The sequence below is a fragment of the Protopterus annectens genome, chromosome 13.part0 (genome assembly GCF_019279795.1).
Source record: "Protopterus annectens isolate FY-2018-M chromosome 13.part0, PAN1.0, whole genome shotgun sequence".
NCBI classification, from domain to species: domain Eukaryota; kingdom Metazoa; phylum Chordata; order Ceratodontiformes; family Protopteridae; genus Protopterus; species Protopterus annectens.
Genome location: NC_056747.1, coordinates 1239157260 through 1239180602, shown reverse-complemented (window position 1 = coordinate 1239180602; position 23343 = coordinate 1239157260). Strand labels below are relative to the sequence as shown.

The 23343-nt window shown below is 40.7% G+C and overlaps 1 protein-coding gene across 4 annotated transcripts in view; it reads left to right on the top strand.

Moving 5' to 3' along the window:
- GRN (granulin precursor) overlaps positions 1 to 23343 on the top strand; it is an 891963-nt gene that overhangs the window by 138710 nt on the left and 729910 nt on the right. For all 4 annotated transcript variants that reach the window (XM_044055245.1, XM_044055246.1, XM_044055247.1 and 1 more), the window contains exon 5: positions 22434 to 22518. In XM_044055245.1, the coding sequence (XP_043911180.1) occupies positions 22434 to 22518 (85 nt within the window). The remainder of the gene's footprint in view (positions 1 to 22433; positions 22519 to 23343) is intronic.

The following is a 23343-nucleotide window of genomic DNA, read 5'->3' as shown; positions in this document are numbered from 1 at the left end:
AAGCGTGCCGAGTCGGAGCCGAGGGATCGGCTCCGAACCCATCATTCAGAATGTAGGCGAGATGGATCCCAAACATCTGAAGTTATGGTGAGTACATAACTAAAAGTTCTGTTTGGTATGCACTTGTATATGTGCTCATACAGTGCATTGGTGTATGATTCACCAGTCATGCACCTATTTTCCATTTCCATGGATGTTGTGAAGTTAGCCACCTCTGTTTTTAGAAGCCCAAAATTGGCTTTAAGTTTTTTACAGTGGTTTCCTTTGGGGGGGGGGGTGAGGGTGGGATGGGGATATCCATGGTGATTAGATTGTGGTCAGGTCTGACCAGGGAGGAGTTGATTACTGGTGTAGAACAGTGGTTACCCATGTTAATAATGACTAGGTCAGTGAAGTTTCTACCCCTGGTGGGGGTAAGAATGAGTTGGTCCAGGACATTGGAATTAATGAATTCCAGAAAACGTTGAACAAGTGTGTTGGTACATGAGTAATTTTCCCAGTTAATGGAGGGGTAGTTAAAATCTCCCAGTATAAGGGTATTGAGTTGTACTCTAATATTTTCCAGTGTGTTTAGGAATGTGGAGTGGGAGTCTTGAGACATGGTGGGGGATCTATAGCGGGCTACAACCTGGATTGCAGCTTTACCCCATGTTATTTGTACCTGAAGTATCTCTGATGCGTTATGTTTGGCTACTAGTCTGAAGGTGTGCATATCCTTTATGAATATGGAGACACCATCACCTTTAGTCCTTTGGTCCAGGTTTAGGGGCCGAAAGGTGTGGTATGAATTATAGCCTGGTATTATTGTCCTTCCAGGACTCAGTGCCTCTCGGTTTCTCTCTCTGTCTCTCTCTTTTAGCAGGAAAGCTCTATAGGGCTTGGCACCCAAAATTGACTTTTAGTCAGCTCAGCTCAAGATACTTAACATTTTGGGTGTGTGGAAGGTGCCCCAAAGCTTTGGAAGATGGCTAGCTGTCATATCTTTAGGTTATAACCCATGTAGCTAAGGCTGGTGCAGCAGTGATCATTTGAACCTCTACTGTTATGGGAAATTTTCCTGCACAGCTGTACTTCAATTCAGCCCTATCCTGTTTTTCTCTCAAAAGGTCCGTCTTCCCTATTGGTCCAGTTCTGTCTAGATAGTCATTCTGCCTTTCCCAGTGTAGCTGCATTAGCAAAATATGCTGGAAATGGCACTCACAAGAATCCATTCCTTAGTAGTAATGATTTGTTATCCCAACATTTCTGACAAAGTGCTCTGTAGGGAATTTTTGAAATCTGCTAACTCTGTGCTTTCCCAGTTGCCTCTTTCTAATCACCCTTCTAGAATTTGTTATCTATCTACCTGAGGAAGAATTCTCTGAAGTCTGCCTGGGGTATAAAAATAGATTTGCAAACACTTCCAGGCAAAAATCCTAAGCCTTCTTTACTTTGTTGAATAATTAGGAAACAGACAGAAATCCTCTGCTGTTCCTTTTATAATTTGCCTTTCCATTCTGTCTTGATCTTTTTTAACCACTCCTCATTGATTCTTATCATGTAGTATTTTATGCGCTGTACTAATTAGTCCTTTTTAACAGCAGCTTGTATTCTAGCCTCAACTACAAATTCTACCAGAGTTGGCGTTTCATGTAACGCTCCCGATCATCCCGTTTGCTGCCTGTAGGTTTGATAGGGAAGGCAGTCTCTAACCTGCAATCCAAATTTCCTCTTGGCCTTCTCACATTCTATTACCTTTCCTTCTTAATGATTTGCTCACAGTACCTTGATTCCTTTATTAAATTTCTGCAGTAAATTCCAGCCTCCTTTTCTTGATTTCTATACCCTGCTTACTTTCATCATTATTGGTAAAATCTTTCTCCATTCCAGTGTTGGCTTAGCTCTTAGAAAACTTTCTGCTACTTTATAAATTTAATATTCTATCAGGGAATGTAAATGTTCCTTAAGGACCTGCAGTCAATATCCTACTGTCTTACTTCTTGAACTTCCTGTCGGTTTCATCATGATTTCTAACCTGCTTGTGTTTAATGTGTACGAACCTTATCTGCGTAGCTGTAAAGTATCCCTTCAAGTCCGGTAATTCTAAACCACCTTTTCTAACGGGAGAAGCAGCTAATTTATTTTGCAGTTTGTTGCCCAGGAAAGTGAACTGATCAAATGACCTTTTCAGCCATTATCTTAGTAACTTGTCTCACTTAACACTTTTTCTCTTCCCAAACCAAATTTATTCAACTCTGTATTACCCACAGTTTCCCAGCTGGTTTAAGTGTGCCAGACCTGTATAAAACCAAAGGGACTTTTCACTGCTTGTATGTTAACTGTCCATCATTAAGAACATCCTGTTTCTCCGTTTTGAATTACCTTTTATTTAGTCTCTTCTCACATATTCTTATCTGTCATAACAATTTTTTTTAATTCATACACCTAAATGCTTTATTATATGTCTCCGTAAACATAGGTATTACTAAACCCATTCATGTGTGGCTGCATCTTCATTACGCTTGTATCCTGAAAAGACATGAAACACTCTCAAAATGTTCCATAACACCAAATGTTCTTTTCTGGATTTATGGAATACAAAATATCTCAGATATTTTCTTGATTCAATGCCACATTTATCCTGTGATTTGAGTCACAAACATTTGATTTGAGATTTTCTTTGCCAGTGGTTCTAAATTCAGCCCGTATAACAAACTGGTTAGAGGACACCCGGCCTGTTTTTTTCTGCTCAAACACAATTTGTCTGAGAGAAACCCTCCCACTTTGGTTCTTGCCCTTGACTCTGTCTCCTGATTAACTGTATTGTTCGATTAGGGAATGCAAATGCTGTCTTTGCCCTACTCATACAATCTCAGCAGAATCTGTTGAATGATTTCTGTACATCAAGACCCACTAACAATAGTGACATTTTCTTACATTCTGATTCTCTATGGACTTTTATTGGTTAATGTTAATTGCCATTCATCCACAAAGCCGAACTGATTCATATCTATTGATTTTGGTAACACCTTTGGCATTCTGTTAGGATGTAAACAATTTGTAGTCTTGGTTTAAAATTGAAATGTGTCTTTATGAAGCTGGGTTTGAAGGGCTTTACTCTCTCTTTGGGTATTACAGCAACCATACCTTTCCCCTTTTAAAGTACTGCCAAACAAAACCTTTGAGATATTTATCACATTCATCCCTCCAAACTTCCACAAGAATACCATCTGTTCCTGGAGACTTCTGTTTTCATACTTTGCAGTTTTTTCCATTTCTTCATGTCTTGGCTGTCGATTATGCCAGAGTTAGAGAAGAGGAGGCTCAACAATTGAGTCTCCATGGCAGCAAACAAATGGAAATATTTATGATTTCCACATCCCTCTGCTTTATTATGAATTTTCATATATTTTCCAAAATATAACAAGAGATCCCATAGAAGTTTTAGAGATTTTTCTTGTGGTTTCCCTCCCTAATTTGGTAACCAGCCTTTCTACTTTCTGTTGCCTTAGTTATTGGGCTAAAACATTTTGTGCTCTAGAGTTATTAAAATACTTGATTAAAAACAGCCTTTCTAAATTCTTTCATATTCTCCAAATACCCCCTAATTTTCCTTTTTACATTCTGCAGGTGCTCCTTTTCTTGTTTAGTGAGGTTTCCCTTATTCTCCAATACATTTAACCTTTGACAACCCCTGTAATTCTATTACTTTTCCCTAATTCTTATCATGCTTTTAAAACCCATTTTCATTTTGTTCCACTCGATAGGTGTCCTGTCTGAGGTTTTCTGTTTTCCTTTATAACCCTTGAATTGTTAACACTAGCCTTTCCTTAAGTTCTTCTTTTTAAAGTTATGTAAGAAAATGCCAGTGTTTCATTTTTTACTTCATTGCCACACATCTTTTTCTTCAGATTATTCATCAATAAAAACTAAACTACTGGATGTGCCAAGGCTTTCAATTAAATATACATGCTCCTGTGAAGTATAATTTTGATCCAGTCTAGCCCAGTTATTGTAGCTTGGTTAGCAATATATAAATTCAACCTGTGTTCTTACTATTAAAGTCGTAGGGCAGCTGCGGTAGTGCAGCGGTTAGCGTTGCTGCCTCACAGCAAGAGGTTCTCCGGTTCGATCCTCGGCTGGGGTGCCTTCTATACAGAGTCTGCATGTCCTCCCTGTGGTCGCGTGCGTTTCCTCCAGGTTCTCCGGTTTCCTCCCACATCCCTAAGATGTGCTGTAGGTGGATTGGACACTCTAAATTGGCCCTAGGTGTGAGTGCATGTGTGTGCCTTCTGTGGAAGGTTGGGCGCCGGGCTGGCAAGGATTTTGTATCTATATTTGATTTACATTCACCTATATATATGTTATATACTCATATTAATAATTTTTTCATTTGTTAGAATACATGTTTTTAAATGAATTTCTTATGTATAGAGTTTTATGATATTTTGAGATACATAGACAAATTGCTTTTTTGCACATCATAACTATTTTTTAAAACTTTTTAAAAAATGTTTTAAAAACTTTTTAATATATTTTAAATGTTTTTGCACATAAAATTTTACTTGTACATCCTATTTTTATGCATATTTGCACATGGTACATTAAGATGTTTACATTCATATCACAATTTTGCATGTTTACTTATTTAAATATGAACAGCATAGTCTACATAAAAAGTTTGGTGACGTATGCAAGGGTTAGGTAGACTAATTGATTACTCAATTAATTGAGTAAATTGATAAATGCAAATTGAAGAAGATGTAGGAAGATGTGATTGGTTTATGTGTTTTAATAGTAGTGTATAAGAAGTAACTGCTCCAGTCTTTTATTAACTCTGATGAAACCCACGGAGGTAGTGGGTGAAAGCGTTTCTTGCGCTCAGTAGTGTTTTATTAATAAAAGGAACTGTTCTGTGGATCCAGTTGGCGTTTTGCTCTTGCTTTTTACAAGTTTTTCGTTCATTGTTGGTTTACTGGTGTATCGAGCACTGGCTGAGTAATCCGCTTTTTGGCAGACACGGACATTTGCCTTTTGATAAATTGTGGACTGCACATAGTGTTTTTTTTGTGCTTTTTGCTTTTTATTGCATTTCGCTATGGAGCTAATGGAGCAGTTATTTCAGCAGCAGTTGTTACTAACGCAGCGTATACTGTCTGCTTTAAAAGGGAATGAAGGCGCCTGTGGTGAGGTGCAAAACAATCCAGAAGAGATACATAGCGAAAACGCTGCTTTTTCGGATGTTGATGAGCAGATTCTTACGCTTCATTCTACCCCGGGTACATCGCGTAGCAATCCAGGAGCTAGCTATGGTTTGGGAGATCCTATTGGCAGTCGAACAACGCGTATGGGACCAGGAAGTGATGGCCACGCAGTTCCACTACCGGATTCGTCACCAAACGCTAGGAATGGATTATACGGGGAAAGAAATGTGGATTGTAGAGTTACAGATTTAAAGTCTTTGCTTGTGGCGCCAAATTTTCCAATGCAACGGAACGAACAAGGTATCCAAAGTTTGGATAAGCAGATGGAAGCTTTTGAAAGAGCGTTAAAGAAGTTTAAGACAATTCAGATGGACAATGTGTTTTTGGAAAGATCCTTAGAGCTCAAACAAATTCCAAAGGGGCTCAGAGTTTTCAAGGTACCATTTGGATTTGAAAACAATGACAGTTTACTACAAGAACTCACGGACATTTTTGATGATACTGGTATGCAATTAATTAAATTAATTATTAAAAACAACAATGAGAGATTAAGTAAGTTAAAGGAATCTTTGACTGTTCTTGACAATAACATTAAAAAAGATTTGTTGTTTGAATATAACAAAAATAAATTTGATAGCATACTTAATGATATGAAAAGATATGTGAATAAAGGGCTGGACATTAAAAATGAAAAGCTCCAGCGTGACACTAAGGATTACTTAAGTAACACTGCATACACACATTTTCGGGATTTTAAGCGTTTTTTTTAGGGTTCATTTTAAAGGCCCGTTTACTAATGAAAATGCATCAGTAATACATAATGAAGAGGTAGAAAGGCACGATAGGATGAATATGAATACGAATCTAGATGGTAACAGAGAAGTTTTTTTAGAAGAGCCTGTGCTCCATGAATCAGAACGTTTAAGAGAGCGATATCAGGGACAGAATCAGTACTACAATCAGCAGTACAATGGAGGGGGGAGGTACAAGTACCAAGCACGACATCATTAGATGAACAGCAGAAGTTTTATTGCTCGGGTACGTCCCTCGACTTAACAATTATAAGTTCAGTTACTAGGAGTAGCTACGATGTTTTAATTCAAGATATTGGTGAAGCAATGAATAAACAGAATGTTTTTATGATACAATTACAAAAGACAGTATCAATGAGAATAATAACAACAATGGAATGAATGTGAGTACATTTAAACAACATGGACAGGATTGTAACATTATTAACAGACATCCTGCACACACAATGGTGAATGAACAAGATATAGATGATTGTGAGCAAAACCCAGGTCAGGTGTTAGAAAATGGTAAATGTGAAATTATTACAGAAGGCAGCTTTTCTGTTTACAATTTGGACAAAACTTTAAACAATGGTTACCTTTCACTTTCATGAAGGGTTTTAAGTTTGTTCCAAACTACCAGGTGGACCTAGGTAAATTACTAGTTAATCTTAAAATGTATACTAGAAGTTTGAACCTTAGAATTTATTTTAAGAACAAATTTGATTGCAAGATAGATATGGATACAAAAAATATTACCTTAAGAAGGTCCAGTACGTTTATTCCACCTAACAATCCTATTGTCCACTTATTTGAAATGTTTTGCGAAATGCAATTAAGAAAAACTTGGAAGGAAAGGAATTTCTGTAAGGACAATTTAACTGAAGCAGAAAGGTTTTGCCTAAATGAGTTGAGTATGTCGGACAAAATGAGAATCATGAAACCAGACAAAGGGGGAGAGGTGGTCATGATGACTAAATTGGATTATAACAACAGGATGAGTATTATGTTAAGTGATGAGACCACCTACAAGAGAGTAGCTAGGTATGATATAACCAAGGCATACACAAAAGTTGATTGGCAATTATATGATTTATTGCTGGAAGGATTTATTACTAAGGCAGAATATGAGTACCTTTTGGTTGAACATCCTTTGACGCCATCAATTTTTGGTATACCCAAAATACACAAAAATGTTTCTAACCCCCCTTTCAGGCCTATAGTCTCTGCAAAGCAGTCTAAAATGGAGGCTATAGCTCATTATGTGGATATAAACTGTAAGGAGATAGTAGCTAGTATTAAGCACATCCTAAAGGATTCATGGCACTGCCTAGAATTGCTTCACAAATTTAGAAATGAAAATTTGAAGGAAGTACAATTAGTGACAATAGACATTGTGAACTTATTCTCGGTAATCCCTTTGACAGAGGGTTTAGAACTATTTGAGAATAGTTTGGAGGTGTTTGGTAATTTTCACACAGTTAAACGAAAACTTCTTGTTGATTTGATGGAATTGGTATTGAAAAACAATTTTTTCCAGCATGAAGGAGAATACTATCAACAATGCGCAGGTGTGGCAATGGGGGCTAGATGTGCCCCCATATATGCAAATCTGGTGTTAGCTATGTGGGAGAAAGAGAAAATATTTGAAAGTATGTACTGGTCTAAAATAGTTTTATATTTAAGGTTCCTTGATGATATATTAATATTTTGGAAAGGAAATAGAGAGGAATTCAAGAATTTTGTGGATTACTTGGAAGATAGCACTACATTTTTAAAATTCACATATAAAATGGAAGAAGAGAGTTGCGAATATCTGGATTTGAAAATTTACAAGGGTGTTGATAATTTAAATTCTACAATACACCGGAAAAAAACCTTTTCGAACTCTTATTTACATTTCGATAGCTGTCACCCTTATTTTCAAAAAAGAAATTTAGTAAAAGGGCAAATGGTGAGGTTATCGAGAATAATAAGTGACGACTTAGAATTTACCAATGAGTTATTAAAACTGGGAAACATGTTTTTAGAAAGAGGATACCCAAAAAATTTAGTTGAAAGTTTGAGGTATGAGGTGAGTAATAAAAGGAAAGAAACGTTTAAGCCATTATTGGTACATGGTACCCTCAATAAAAACGATAACACATATAACAAAGATGGTAAGGTAGGGGCTTTTTTAGTCCCCTATAGTAACAACATTAACCACTTTATGAATACTATTAAAGAATGTTATGAAAAGGTTTTTATTAACCAAGCAGATATTTTACAGTATATAGGGAATGTGCCATCTATAGTATTCAGTAGAGGAAGGAACTTGAAAAACTATTTTGAAAGTCAAAGTTTATTTAAGAATTCCATAATGAGAAAGCGTGGCTTTTGTAAAAGTTGTCGATTTATCAACGACGGGCCATATGTCATACTGCAAGGTTACAATAGGACACTAAGATGTCCAGGAAATGTAAATTGTAACACTAAATTAGTTGTATATTTAGCTACATGCATGTCATGTTCTTCATTTTACATAGGGAAAACTAAAAGGAAACTCAGGGAAAGAATTGTAGAGCACAATAGAGACATTAAAAATAGGAAGGTTACTAGTTCCCTATATATACACAGTACAAAATGTAAATGTTTTAAGAAGTTTTTATTTTTTGTTATAGACAGAGTACCAGACATTAATTGTAATAATGAAGGGGATTTGAACACATTGTTGGAGACAAAAGAATGCCTATGGCAGTTGAGGTTAAATGCATGTACACAACCAGGATTAAATGAACATATATCTATTGCAAGTTATTTAAAAATGAAATCATATATTATATAGGTTTTTTAGATGCTTCAACCTATATGTAGATATATTCTAAGTATACATGTATGAAACTGCTAAGGATTTTGTATCTATATTTGATTTACATTCACCTATATATATGTTATATACTCATATTAATAATTTTTTCATTTGTTAGAATACATGTTTTTAAATGAATTTCTTATGTATAGAGTTTTATGATATTTTGAGATACATAGACAAATTGCTTTTTTGCACATCATAACTATTTTTTAAAACTTTTTAAAAAATGTTTTAAAAACTTTTTAATATATTTTAAATGTTTTTGCACATAAAATTTTACTTGTACATCCTATTTTTATGCATATTTGCACATGGTACATTAAGATGTTTACATTCATATCACAATTTTGCATGTTTACTTATTTAAATATGAACAGCATAGTCTACATAAAAAGTTTGGTGACGTATGCAAGGGTTAGGTAGACTAATTGATTACTCAATTAATTGAGTAAATTGATAAATGCAAATTGAAGAAGATGTAGGAAGATGTGATTGGTTTATGTGTTTTAATAGTAGTGTATAAGAAGTAACTGCTCCAGTCTTTTATTAACTCTGATGAAACCCACGGAGGTAGTGGGTGAAAGCGTTTCTTGCGCTCAGTAGTGTTTTATTAATAAAAGGAACTGTTCCGTGGATCCAGTTGGCGTTTTGCTCTTGCTTTTTACAAAAACTAAATATGTTTTCAGAACCTCCATTGCTTTTTAACTTGCAAGAAAGAAATATACAATTATGTACATTTAAAAAAATAGCTTACCTCTCTAGATAGGAGCATTTGCCCCAAATTGACAACAGTTTGCTTTATTAGTCAGTTTGGCTAGCTTAATTAACTTTGTTTTGACAGACTGAGTCTGAGATTGGAGACTATGGATATTCTTTTAGAATAGAAACCTTGCTTTGTGTAGAAGATTTTGTCAGCAGTGTGAAAGAAGCTGGGTATGTTATGGTGTAAGCTCATATCAGTGCTGAAACCCTTGAATGACATTTACCTTTTGTTTAGTTGTCATATTTTTGCAGTTTTGTAGACATACAGAATCATCTTCATGTTTTGATATAAAATGGGGTGGACAGATCTGATAAACTTGGTCCTCATGCATTTTTTTTTTGAAGTTCTTAAAATGATGGAAGCTGTTGTCTTCCTGGCTGAATTCATTGTATCCTGAATCACCCCTGGGTTTCATAGGATTTAGGCCAGTATCGACTCTGTACATGTAAACATCAAACTGAGTGGGTAATATATTTAAGAAGGCAGCTAATTTATGACAAAGCTGCCTTCTAAATGGATACATTGGATTTTATTGCCCATTTTCCCTTATAATGCTTTGTTTACAAGAAGCTTGGGTGGCTAAAGATATTTCACGGTGCAGAGGGCCACTTGAAGGCTGTTAAGTTTTTTTTGCGAGCTTAAGATTGAACTTCTCCTTTAGTGGAGTGGGATATTTTGAGGGTATAAATTGTATTGTTCCCTGGTTTGGCACTTATATCTCTAATGGACACAGACCACTTGTAAATGGTTTGTCTCCCAGACACTGCTTGTAAATGTTTCTTCTCCCAAGCCCCTGCTTCCACTTATCTAGAGTACCAGAATTTCTTGGAGATTTGGGATGCATGGCTAGGCTGACAAAGGCCCTGCTTTTTTATGGAATGTCTTAGTCAGTGGTTTTTTTTTTTTTAATACAGGCTCATCTTTTAGAGTAGCTATAAAGAAGTATTAATACCATTCTTTTGAAAGTATAATAAAACCCAGACGGTGGTAACATAACCGCCGAATGGGAGTTCACTCATCACATGGGTTTTCCTTTTACTAGCCATGGTCCCCGGTGCATATTTGTAAGCAAGATACCTGACCAGGTGCCCCCCCCCCCCAAAGCCTTGTGTCATTCTCTTGCATTGTCACTGAATTTGCTTGACAGCCTATTGGTTAAACATTTAACTAAAAACAGTGCTACTGTGCATAGAAATAAAAAGCAGGATGTTAAGTTGTCTATCTCGCCTTCATTCTTGCTGGATGGGTTCGGAGCCGATCCTCGGCTCCGACTCGGCCACTCTAAAAGCTCGAGAGCTAGTTCCACCAGCTCGAGGCTCCCCTATATCCCACAATGCTAGGCGGTAACTCCTCAGATCTCGTTTGCCGCTACAGCGATCGAGGTGCGTTCCTACCGGCTCAGGTTAGTTTTTGAAAAGAAACTAGTTTTTCTTAGCTTTTTTCCCCTTTTTAAGTTAGTTTTTTCTAAATAGTTACATTGTGAGTAGTTCCATCCCATTCCCTATAAATTTCCCTCTTTTTCCAAAAACTCACTAGAAATTTTCCCTTGGGCCTTAGGCCCAGTCCCTCCCTTCCTAGTAGTGAGTGACTGTGTTTTATAGGGATTTTATTTTCTAATTACTTCTAACTTAATTTAATTTAGTTTAAATTATTTCTAAGTGTAATCGGTGTGTGTGTGTTTGTGTGGTTACACTTCTCTTCTTAGACATGTCTAAGGAATCAAAGGTCTCAGGCTTTAAGAAGTGTGACTCGTGCTGTCAGAAGATGTCTCTGACAGACGGTCACACTTCTTGTGTGTACTGCCTGGGACCTTTGCACCTGCAGGACTCATGTGCTGTTTGCCATGGCTTCAGCCCTAGAGTCCTGTAGGAGCAAAAAAAATAAACTTATATTAAGGGGCTTATTGAAGCCTGAGGGTCCCTCGACTCAGTCCTCAGGGAAACCCTCTAAGCCTTCCAGACCTTCGGCTCCAGTCTCTGTGCCGTCTTCTGGGGGTCTTAAGGCTATTCGAACATCGGCTCCGGCCGGAGCCAATGAATCTCAAACACATGCCCCTACTGTTTCCTCGGCTCCGGCCGGAGCCGAGGAAGACATAACTGAGTCGGCTCCGATCAAGTTGTCGGAACCGACCTCTAGAAAAAGGTCCCCATCTCCATCTATCGGCTCAGTTCATTCGGCTCCAGCATCACCTTTGCTGTCTGAACGGAGCCATAGATCCCACTCCTCTAGGTCTTCCAGGTTATCGGACCATGACCTTCAGAGAGTAGTGAGTTGACTTAAGTCCGAGGCACTAGCCCAGATGCTTCAAAGTCCGACTCAACAGTCGAGAACTATTCCCATTACTCAAAATGTTCCTCCTCTGACTCTTTTGAGTTCGAAGCCAGGGCAGCTCGGACCAGAGACTGTGGTGGCGTCGGAACCGATACCTTTGTCTTCGGTTCCGTCATCTGCTCCGATATCTTCCTTGGAGGAATCTCGGCGCCGGACTTCCCTCGTCGGCTCCGAGGGGGCGAGTGGCATCGGACCCTTGTCCGACCCCGCTCTCCCTCTCAGTGCTTCGACGCTGGTGAGTTCGGCTCCAACATCGGCCTAGGAGCAGTCACTGTCGGTGCCGGGGGAGGTTTTCAGTTTTTCGGAGCGGAGACCTCCGGCTCTGCCTGACAGGGGTGCCTTCGAGGTCATGAGGAGCGTGTTAGAACCAGGTTCAACTCCACAGTTGGCTCCTTCTGCCCCTCCCTCCATGGTGCCTCCAGTGATTTCTACTCACTCTCTCATCCCCGATCGTAGAGAGCCAGCTCCTCAAGTTTCCCCAGTGGGGATCTCCTCCTCTTCCGAGGCCTCTCCTGACCCAGTAGGAGAGCCCCTAGGAAGAGGCAGTGCAGAGGAAGCACATTGACTCCCCTGAGTCTGTCACCTCTGACACTGATTTAGAGGATTCTGAAGGTTCCCCTCGTTCCCCCTCTGAAGATGTCTCCTTTGCAGACATCCTTGAAATCTTAAAACAGAGGGGGAATTGGCCAGCCCTCAACCCTTCAGAGAATGAATCAGTGTATCTTGAGGCGTTTGGCTCTCGCCCTTCCACCTCCTGGGTGTCCCCTCCCTTTGACCCCCTTACGCAAGTGGTGGTAAAGAAGGCTTGGGCGGCTCCTGATTCAGTGGAACCCACCCCCAGGAGACCATCAAAATTCATCACTGCCCCAAGGACAAAGAATTTTTAACCAAAGGCGTCTCTGTTGATGCTATGGTGGTGGCTGCGGCCACCAAGAAGGAGTTAGCTGATCCTTCGGTGCCTGTTCATCCTCCTAACAAGGAGTCTAGGTCGATGGACAGGTACGGGAAGCGAATGTTCTCGTCAGCGACCTTTACTATGAGATCGCTGAATTACCTGTGTCATTTCACTCGTCTTCAGAGGGATTTGCTCAAGGAAGTGAGCGAAATGTTAAAGGACCCAACAGCTGCGGGTTTTCAGGATAGAATGAATTCTCAGCTGGCAACCCTTAATTCTATAACTAACTCCTCCATGCGCCTCCTTTCATATGTGGCGGATGGAGCAAGTAGAGCAGCAGGTACAGGTGTAGCCTTGCGTGAAACGCGCCTGGATGCGGCTATGTAACTTTGCGGACCCTTTCAAGGCATCCTTCACTAATTCCCCCTTTGATGGATCATCCCTCTTTGGTCCTCAAGTGAAGGAAACCCTGACTAGGTGCGAGACTGATGGCAAAACTCTCTGCCGTCGGAGTCCGTTTTTCTACTCCTTCTAGGCCATACCCCAAAGGCCAGAAGGGGGGAAAGATGTGGTTCCGCAATCAATCTCAAGGAGATTTGCCTGACGCACAGAGTCGATTCCCCTCTAGAGGCAGAGGGGGGAACAATAATGGTAGATGCCGTCCTAGAGGCAGAGGGGGCCCGCAGAATCAGGGCAGTTGAGAATCCTTTTCCGACAAGCCCTTTCAGCATCCCTGAGGTGTTGCCTGACTGTCCACCTTCGGAGGCAGTCGGGGGAAGATTATCGCTGTACCCAGAAGCCTGGCTATCCCTAACTCAAGACAAGTGGGTACAGTCTATCATTTCTGAAGGCTACAGAATCCCTTTCCTTTTCATTCCGAAGCAATCCAAAAAATCCCTTCCAGACGTTCCACCCAGTCAAAGGGAGCAAGCAGCATTAGAAATTTCAAAGCTGCTCGCAAAAAGAGCCATTCAACCAGTTCCAGCAGACCAAACAGGATCCGGAATCTACTCCAAATTCTTTTTGGTTCCAAAGAAAACGGGGGACTGGAGACCCATTCTGGATCTCAGCAACTTGAACAAGTTTGTCAAGAAAACAAAGTTCCGGATGGTCACGCTGCAGTCCATTCTACCCCTTTTGGGGCGGGACAACTGGATGTGCTCGATGAATCTCCAGGACGCGTACTATCACATCAGAATGAGTCGACACTCCAGGAGGTTTCTCCGCTTCAGGCTGGGAACCAGTAATTTTCAATTCAGAGCCCTGCCCTTTGGTCTCATTACAGCCCCCCGAGTGTTTACCAAATGCATGGCAGTGGTAGCCTCTCATCTGAGACGACAAGGATTCCAGGTGTTTCCTTATTTAGATGACTGGCTCCTTACAGCCCCCACCAAGCATCTTTTACTTCTCACCAGAGACTACACCTTTCACACATGTCAGGCACTAGGCATTTCAATAAATTACGAGAAGTCTGTCTTGTCGACTTGTCATGTTATTACCTTTATAGGCGCAAATCTAGACACAGTCAACATGTCAGCCAGACTCACAGAGCAGAGAATAGCAGACATACACAGACAGGTCTCTCTTGTCTTGCAGAGCAACAAAGTCAAAGCCAGATTGATCCTGAAAGTCTTAGGGATAATGGCGGCGGCCATCCCTCTTCTACCATTAGCTCGCTTCCATATGAGAATTTTACAATGGATGCTCTTCACACAATGGTCTTTCCAACGACTTCCAATGTCCCATCCTATTCGGATAACTCAATCGTGCGAGAATCATCTCTCTTGGTGGATCACATCTCCCCAGCTCCTCCTAGGGAGACCTTTCGTCCCTCCCCCTCCGGTTGCTACAGTGACCACGGACGCCTCCCTGATCGGGTGGGGGGCATTACCAGGGCATGTGGCAACCGTTCGAGTGCCACTTGCACATAAACGTCCTAGAGATGTGAGCAGTGCTTCTAGCGTTGCAAGCCTTACAAGACTCTCTTCCCAAGGGAACTATAGCAATTCAGACAGACAACATGTCTGTAGTGTGGTACATCAACAAACAAGACGGAACCAGATCTTACCCCCTATGTCGAGAGGCACTCAGACTGTGGCAATGGGTGATTTCTTCTCAGCAGTTTCTGTTAGCAACGCACATTCCCGGGAAGTCCAATGTGATTGCAGACAAATTGAGCAGAGCTATTCTCATGCCTCACGAGTGGTCTCTGAAGAATTCAGTGTTGGAGAAAGGTTTTCGAAAGTGGGGCCGGCCTTGCTGCGACCTTTTTGCTACTCCCTAAAACAGCAAGTGCGACGATTTTTTCACCCTCTTTCCCCAACCAGGCCACCCCAGCAGAGACGCTCTAGTGCACGGTTGGCCCCGTGGACTTCTGTATGCTTTTCCTCCCTTCCCACTGATATCTCAGCTAATACAGAAAGCCATCGCTCAGGAAGCTTACATGATCCTTATTGCCCCTTACTGGCCTCGACAGGTTTGGTTCCCATTCCTCCACCATTATCTGTTGGAGCAACCTTGGCATCTGGACCCAGTTCCAGACCTCTTGACCCATCAGTCGGGTCAGTTGCACCACTCCCTTCCTTCTCTGAACCTCACAGCATGATTCCTCCAATTCCAACTTTAGCCAGGCTTCCTCTGATATCTCACTCAGAGATATCTTGATAGCCTCTCATAAATCTTCCACTCGGAAGATTTATCATATCCAGTGGAAACGTTTTTCCTATTGGGCACAGTCAAAGAATATAGATCCTTTCACTGCTTCCATTCAATCAGTTCTAGACTTTCTAGCTGAACTTTTCCACTCAGGTTCGTCTCCGTCTACCATTAGAGTTCAATTGGCAGCAATTTCGAACTTTCATGTTGGAGTCTCAGAGTCCTCCATTATGTCTCACAAACTCTGCAAAGCCTTTTTAAAGGGAGTTTTTCTCCTCAAACCACCCATCAGAGATCCTCCTCCCCAATGGGATCTCAACTTGGTTCTGACGTCCTTAATTCTTTCCCCCTTTGAACCTGCGGCTTCATGTTCAATAAAGTTACTTTCTTGGAAAACACTCTTTTTAGTAGCTATCACTTCAGCTAGAAGAGTCTCTGAACTCCATGCTCTGTGTAGTCGACCCCCTTATCTTGTGTTTCTTAAGGATAGGGTGTCCTTGCGTACTAACCCGTCTTTTTTGCCCAAGGTAGCTTCACTGGCATATTTGAATCAAACCATTGAGCTTCCTGTCTTCTTCCCTAATTATTCTAATAGGTCAGAACAAAAGTTACACTGTTTAGATATTCATCGCCAACTTAGGTACTGTTTAGACAGGACCAAACAATTCAGGAAATCTGACCAACTGTTTGTTTCTTATGCAGAAGGTAGAATGGGCCTTCCAGTTTCTAAAGTGTCTCTCTCTAGATGGCTTACTTCGTTGATTACCCTAGTGTATGAGATAAGACATCAACAGTTGCCATCCAAACCCAGGGCTCATTCAACTAGAGCTTTAGCCACTTCTATAGCTTTCCAAGATAGGCTGCCTATTGATTCGATTTGTTCTGCAGCTACTTGGGCTTCTCCCCATACCTTCATTTCTCATTATAAGTTGGACTTGGCCTCTAGGGACCGAGCCATCTTTGGTTCTACTGTACTCAAGAGTCTGTTCCGATAGGCCACCCGGGACAAGGTGCTAGGGACGCGGTCCCATCCAGCAAGAATGAAGGCGAGATAGACAACTTAACATTTAGAAGTTATGACCTACCATAACGTTCCATGTTAGTTGTCTTCTTCTCGCCTTCTTTCTTGCGTCCCACCCTCCTTCCCCCTAGCCAGGACAGACCTAGAGGAGTTTTTCTTTGTTCCTTTTATGGAATTTTCTTGCTGGCCTTAGCTTTCAAATGAGATCTGAGGAGTTACCGCCTAGCATTGTGGGATATAGGGGAGCCTCGAGCCGGTGGAACTAGCTCTCGAGCTTTTAGAGTGGCCGAGTCGGAGCCGAGGATCAGCTCCGAACCCATCCAGCAAGAAAGAAGGCGAGAAGAAGACAACTAACATGGAACGTTATGGTAGGTACATAACTTCTAATTTTATGGTCATTAGCAGTTTTTTTTTTTTTTTTTTTTTTTGTGGGCACACTGTCAAGACAGCCCCTAATGCTTATGATTTATTGTAGGTCTGTCCTTTCTAGTAAGAGTTTTTCATAATTCCTTTGAGAAGAGAGGTCAGCCTACTGCTCTAAAGAAATGGGCTTCTGAGGTAATCTATACCAGAATCCATCATACAGAGAACTACCATGTTGGATAAAATGCAAATCTCTGACTAAATCTGCAAAAGCAGAATGTATTTATGGAAAACAAAAAAGTTGCTTTTTTTGGAATGTACATCAGAAGCTTAAGCTGTATTCCCACCTGTTTCCTTCATGTTTTTATTAAAAGGAAAAAAAATGTTTATTCATGTTGTGTCCTTCTGCATGATCTTGGTTCATGGGTAAATACTAGGCTAACTGCCATAAAGGGCTGTTATAAGCCTAGAAGTGTTATCCTGTTAGTCATTCAAAATACCCTTAGCATGAGTTTTTTTGTATAATTCCCATGTGTGAATGAATGTTTCTGAGGTCATACTGTTGAGTATGGAATGGGGATCCTGCTGCAAGATATGGCATGTAAGTGGAACCTCTGTCCATTAGTAACATGGGGTAGTCCTGTGATAAATTTCCTTTTTCCCATTCATTGATCTGAATCTCATTTGAATAGCGGCAGGGTGAGCTTTGTTTTACATGGATAGGGAGTCTATTCCGAAGTGGTGTATCCTCGGGGATATGCCCCCAGTCCCTCCAAACTGTTCTCTTTATCTTTCTAAAGAGATTAAGGTCTCTGGATTGATATTTCTGATACATTTGACTTGCAGATGTGCAGTAGGTCCATTAGTACTAGGGCAGAAGATAGTCTATGAAAGGCCGAGTATAGCAACAGAGTTTGAGGCAGTCTGTTTAGGTAATTTGGTTTAGTCCCTGTACTCTCTTTGTGAGGGACCTCTGTGGGGGGCCTAGTATTACATGTCTGGTCTGGTACATACCAGAGAAGGCATTATACTTATTAATGGGCCATATGAGGGCTGAGTACAGTGGGGTAATGACACCTGTGGACTGAGGTGCTATCCCTTTGCTGATAGTTTGAGCAGTATAGAACAACTTCAACATTAGAAACATATTGCTCGAATGCTAGATCAATGTCTACATGTATTCCCAAATCTCCAACTAATAGATCAACGTTTGTGGGTGTATAGTTCAATGTGGTAGTTTTCCAGGGCAGTCGGTCTTCCAAAGGATATATTAATGCACTTTTTGACATTTAGCTGTAGTCATTTACTCTAGCAACAGTTATTTGTTAAGGACAAGCTTTCCAAGAGGATGGCAGAGTCTTTTGGGGATTCAGTCACTGTTTCTAGCTTGCACTCCACAAACTTTGCTAACCAAAGACCTTTGACATTTGCTTGGACTATTGAAAGTTCGACTGCTGAATCCTTCACTAAGGCACTGTACGACCACATCCGCTCATGCATGAATCGCACCATCCCAAATAGAACCATGACGCTCTCCTCCAAAAAAAAAAAAAAAAAAAAAAAAAAGGAAGCCAGCCATAAACAAACTTTACAACAAAAGGAAGAAAATGTTGCAGAAAAGAGGAAAATCCCAGGATGCAAAAACTCCCTTACCAGCCTCAGTAAGAATCTAAGATCCATCATAAAATCCTACAAAGCTAGATACGAAAATAAAATTGCTAAAAATTCCAAAGACAACCACAAGGCATTCTATAGCAATGTTAAGAATCTAAAAGGCTACAATAGAATGGCATTAAATGTACTGATTCCAAGGATATTGCCAATATCCTGGCAGATCGATTCAGTGCCAACTTCACCCCCTCCCTCACCCCCTAAAGGGCCCAACTCAATACCGAAAGATTGCTAAATTCCGGTAATAATGGCCACACAAGTAAAAACTGCACTCTCCAAAGCTAAAAATACAGCATCCATGGGACCAGATGACATCCCAGCCTGTGTACTACATGAACTACAAAATGAACTGGCAGCTCACCTAAGTGTCATGTTTAATGATAGCCTCACATCAGGCTTCGTGCCCACTGAGCGGCGCACAGCTGCAGTTATCCTACTGTACAAGGGGGAATCCACCTTGGATCCTGGGAACTACTGCCCCATCAGTCTGACAAGCCTGATGTGCAAAGCTATGGGAATGTATTATCATGGAACTTATAAACAAAGACATTGGCAACCTTCAAACACTGGACCCCACCCAGTTTGGGTTCATGAAGGGCCGATCTGGTCTCTTGAACCTAATTGACTTCTTCAAATCAGTCTCCAGGGCTGTGGACAAGGGTAAGGCAGTGCACACAGCCTATCTGGACCTCACCAAGGCCTTTGACACCATCCCCCACTCTGGAATCATAGATAAACTTACTAAGCTGGGCATTAATCCCTACGTCACTAGATGGGTTGCCAGCTGGCTTACTGATAGAACCCACACTGTAAAAGTAGTCGACTCCAAATCCAACTCTAGACAAGTGACAAGTGGAGTACCTCAGGGTTTAGTCCTGGGACCGCTGTCGTTTGGCATCTACTTCTCTGAAGTACAGGCCAACACTAAAGGACTCTGGCTAACAAAGTTCACAGATGACTGCAAACTAGGAGCCATTATTGAATCCCTAAATGATGTGGTTATTTTACAAAAGGGCCTTACAGAAACAGATGCTTGGTGCCAGAGCCATAGGTTCAAGCTCAATGCCAAAAAATGTATAGTTATCCCCTTTGGGGAAAAAACATGTACCCGTGAATTACCACATAGGTGGCAGTACACTAAACACCGACCATAAGAGACTTAGGTGGACAGTGGTCTCACCTTTGATAACCACATTGCCACAACAGTCAGTAAATCCTTCTATGTGGCACACCTCATCACTAAGGGTTTTTCATCCATAAAAAAGGAGGTCATTGTCCCACTGTACTCATCTCTCATTATTCCCATTATAGAATACAATGCCCCATTTGGTATGTACCTCTCAAGACATCTTCACCAACTAGAAAGGCCACAGAAATACCTCAGTAAAAGAATCACAGGCCTAAAGCAGATGCCCTATGCTGACCGTCTAAAAAAAACTCTAGCTATACTGTGTCACATATCGTCTACTCAGAGGTGATCTCTGCTTAACATACAAGGCCATGTCAAACCCAGAGCTGCTGGACATGCTACACTTAAAGAAATCCCAATCCCTCAGAGCCACAAGCTCCAGGGATCTAAACCTTGTCATCACAATGAACAAAACCTGCTGGAGGGATAGGTTCCTGACCCAGAGACTCCCCAGACTCTGGAATAGACTGCCCATTCATGTCAAGCAGAACTCCTCTTTGGCCCTCTTCAAAAGGAACCTTGATGACTGGATGGGAGATAGGAAATTCACCCTGGGGATCATGTTAGTCGCCCTGCTAGACAGGGGTCCAGGGAAGTAAATATTGTGGGAAGAAATAGCCAGGGAATTGTTATAACTAGGCTTGTATAGGCCCTAGGGCCGATAGCCTAGTACCAACCTATGAACCTATAAGTAGATGACAAATCGGAGTAGTCCCAGCATAAAGCCCTGTGGAGACTCCACTAGTAATGGATCTTTTTTTTGGAGGGAGGACTCAGGAAGTCAAGCTAGGGGGAAGCTATCTGTGTAAGCCAGTTGGCAAAGTAGCAGGTGGCATATAGGGGTTTATTCTACAATGCCCAAGTGGGGTATTATGTCAAAGGCTTTGGGTAGGTTTAGGTAGGTGGTGTGTACAGTCTTCCATTTGTCGATTGCTTTGGTGACTGTTTCAAAAATGTCTACAAAGTTAAATAAATATGACCTGATTTTAAAGAAAACCAAACTGGAATGGGTCATGTTTTGAGATTTTCTGTGTCCTTGTTTAATTCCATGATATGTCTTTCCATTTCTTTATGTATGACTCTGGTCAAACTTATGGGTCTGTAGTTACTCGAGTCAGTGGATGGTCCTCCTTGCAGAAGTATGACTGTTGCTGTTCTTTATTTGCTTGGTATGCAGCCTATTTAGAGGCTGACGTTGAACAGTGTTAAAGGCATGGATAATTCATGCTTCATGCTATTCAGGATACATCCAGGGATATTGACAAGACCCATAGATTCTGATTTGGTCCTTTGTGATGGCTTGGGGTATATTATTTTCTGCTATTTCTTGTGTTACATCCGAATATTCAGGGTAGGGGGGTGAGGTTGGTTATCAACCAACAAGTTTGCTATATCTTCAGCTTCAGTGTAGGTTTGGTCATTCACAATCAGCTTGTCACAGTGCTGCATAGCTCTTTTTATATTACAAATATAACTGAAGAAGGCTTTGTGATTGTCCTTAGCCTGGGTGGCTGTTTTTTTTTTTTTTTTTCCCTCGCGTGTATATCAGATTGAGTTCTATTCTTTCAGTGCAGTCAAGAGAACTGGTGGAAGACATAACAGTATGTTAACATTCTTTCAAAGCAGTGGGGATCCTGAACACTACTGTGTATGAGGTAATGCTAATGATCACCTTTGAGAGTTTGTATTCACGACCTTCATATAGGCAGCAGATTAAGAATCCAGCAGACGGCAGTGACATGGGAGAATCTCCTGGAAGCTTACCTTTTTTTGTGAAGGCATCAGACATTTTTTGTGAAGGCATCAGATCTTTTAGTGTCCTTTTTCATCTTACTTGTCTGATCTAAAGGTGATGCATATGGGGTGGTGGGATCTTGATCAGGTAATGTACTGTTTTGATTATGCTCTGCATTGCAGTCATGCATGCATATTATTTAGTGACACAGATTGCATTTCTTTTCCTTTGACAAAGACCTAACTCTGGAATTCTTGGCAGCAGTGGATGAAAAACCTCTGCCTAAAGCAGAAGTTTAGCACCAGTGTTTTAGCAGTCTTGTACAAGATTTTAATGTGAATTTCCATAGATGCCTGAAATCTGGCACTAAATGTTTAACTTGTCATAGACCTCTGCATGCCCTGATCCAGGATTTTACTGCTGTAGTAAATTCCATTGACTTGATTGGGGTGCCAAATTGTATATAACAGACAGCTGGAAAGGACTGTGTGAGTAACGAGCTGTGTAGGTGGGGAAGGGCTTTTTGTCCTGCTGGCTGTCCTTTGAAGAGACCGTAAGTTATCATTTACCATTAAGTGTCACACTTGTGAATTGCACCACTGAAACCCTGACCACGTACTTTTTTTTGGGGTGGGGGGATTGACATGCTAGGGATGGTTGCTATTAAAAATGCTGTTCAGTTTCTATTATTGAGTTCAAGAAAACACATTTCCAGATGCACTGAAAGTGAACATGTTTTGAGTGTTTTGTGCATCAAAAGTATGTCTATCTTCTGGAAAGCTGATGTATTTTTTAAAGCTCTCTCTTTATTACTGAACTTGATTTTTAGTTAATTCTTTGGTGACAGAATTACTCCCGCAGAATTAGATTTCCGGCTTTTAGTATTTTGCTGCAGGTTGATTATGGTAGTCAATGTATTGGAATCCAGTGATTGTGCTTGCTTCCTCCTTGTAACATACTTATTTTTGTTTTGTTTTCTTGTTAGGCTGCCTGCTGCAAGGATGTGAACCACTGCTGTCCAAAAGGCTTTCGCTGCAGTAAAGATGGGAAGTCTTGCATTAAAGAATCAGGTATTGGTGTCGTTTTTCGCATCATTAAATATTTTAATTTCATTCTTTATTTAACTAGTGTTTTTTTTTTTTTTGTTTTGGGCCTTCATATTATCAATGTTTAGGCTGTACTTGTCTTAAACCTTATAAGAGGTCGCATTAGATTAGTTTGCAGTTTCCTGCTAAACCTTATTTTTCAATGTCCTTTGTCTGTTTGCACTTATGGAACTAGTATGACCTGTTCCTTTATTTGGAGCTGGTTTTCTGCCAAAGTAACCTGCTAAGCTAGGCACTTTATAAAGTGTTGTTTTAGCATATACACTTTTCCTATGCAGGGTGGTGGAAGAGAGGAGGTGTGGCTTCAAAACAGTGGAGTGGTGTTTGATTTGCTTCAGGCCTTCTTACACTGTAGTATCTAGCCAAATGGCAAGTTGCATATGTTCAGTGCTGTGATGCAGTAAGGTGACCTTCACAATGTAGGTGTGTCCTTATGTTGCATACACCTTATTTTGACATCTTGTATGTACTTACTTTTTTGGTCAGCATCTGCTACTTTTACTAAATACTAAACTTGTATAAAAAACTGCTGTTTAGATGTCTTTACTAGGTGTATGCTTCAAATTATTTTAAGAGCATTTAAACTATATTAGCAAAACCTGTTTATTTTATATTCAGTGGGAGGCCCAGCTGGCCAGCACATATTTACAGTGTAGACCCAGGGAGAAAGGCTGCAGAAACACCATTAACATATCTGCATCAGACACTTGCAGTACATTTAAGCAGTGGAAGAATGTATATAATGCTTCTGATTTGACAGTACACCCCCGCTACTTACATATAAACAGT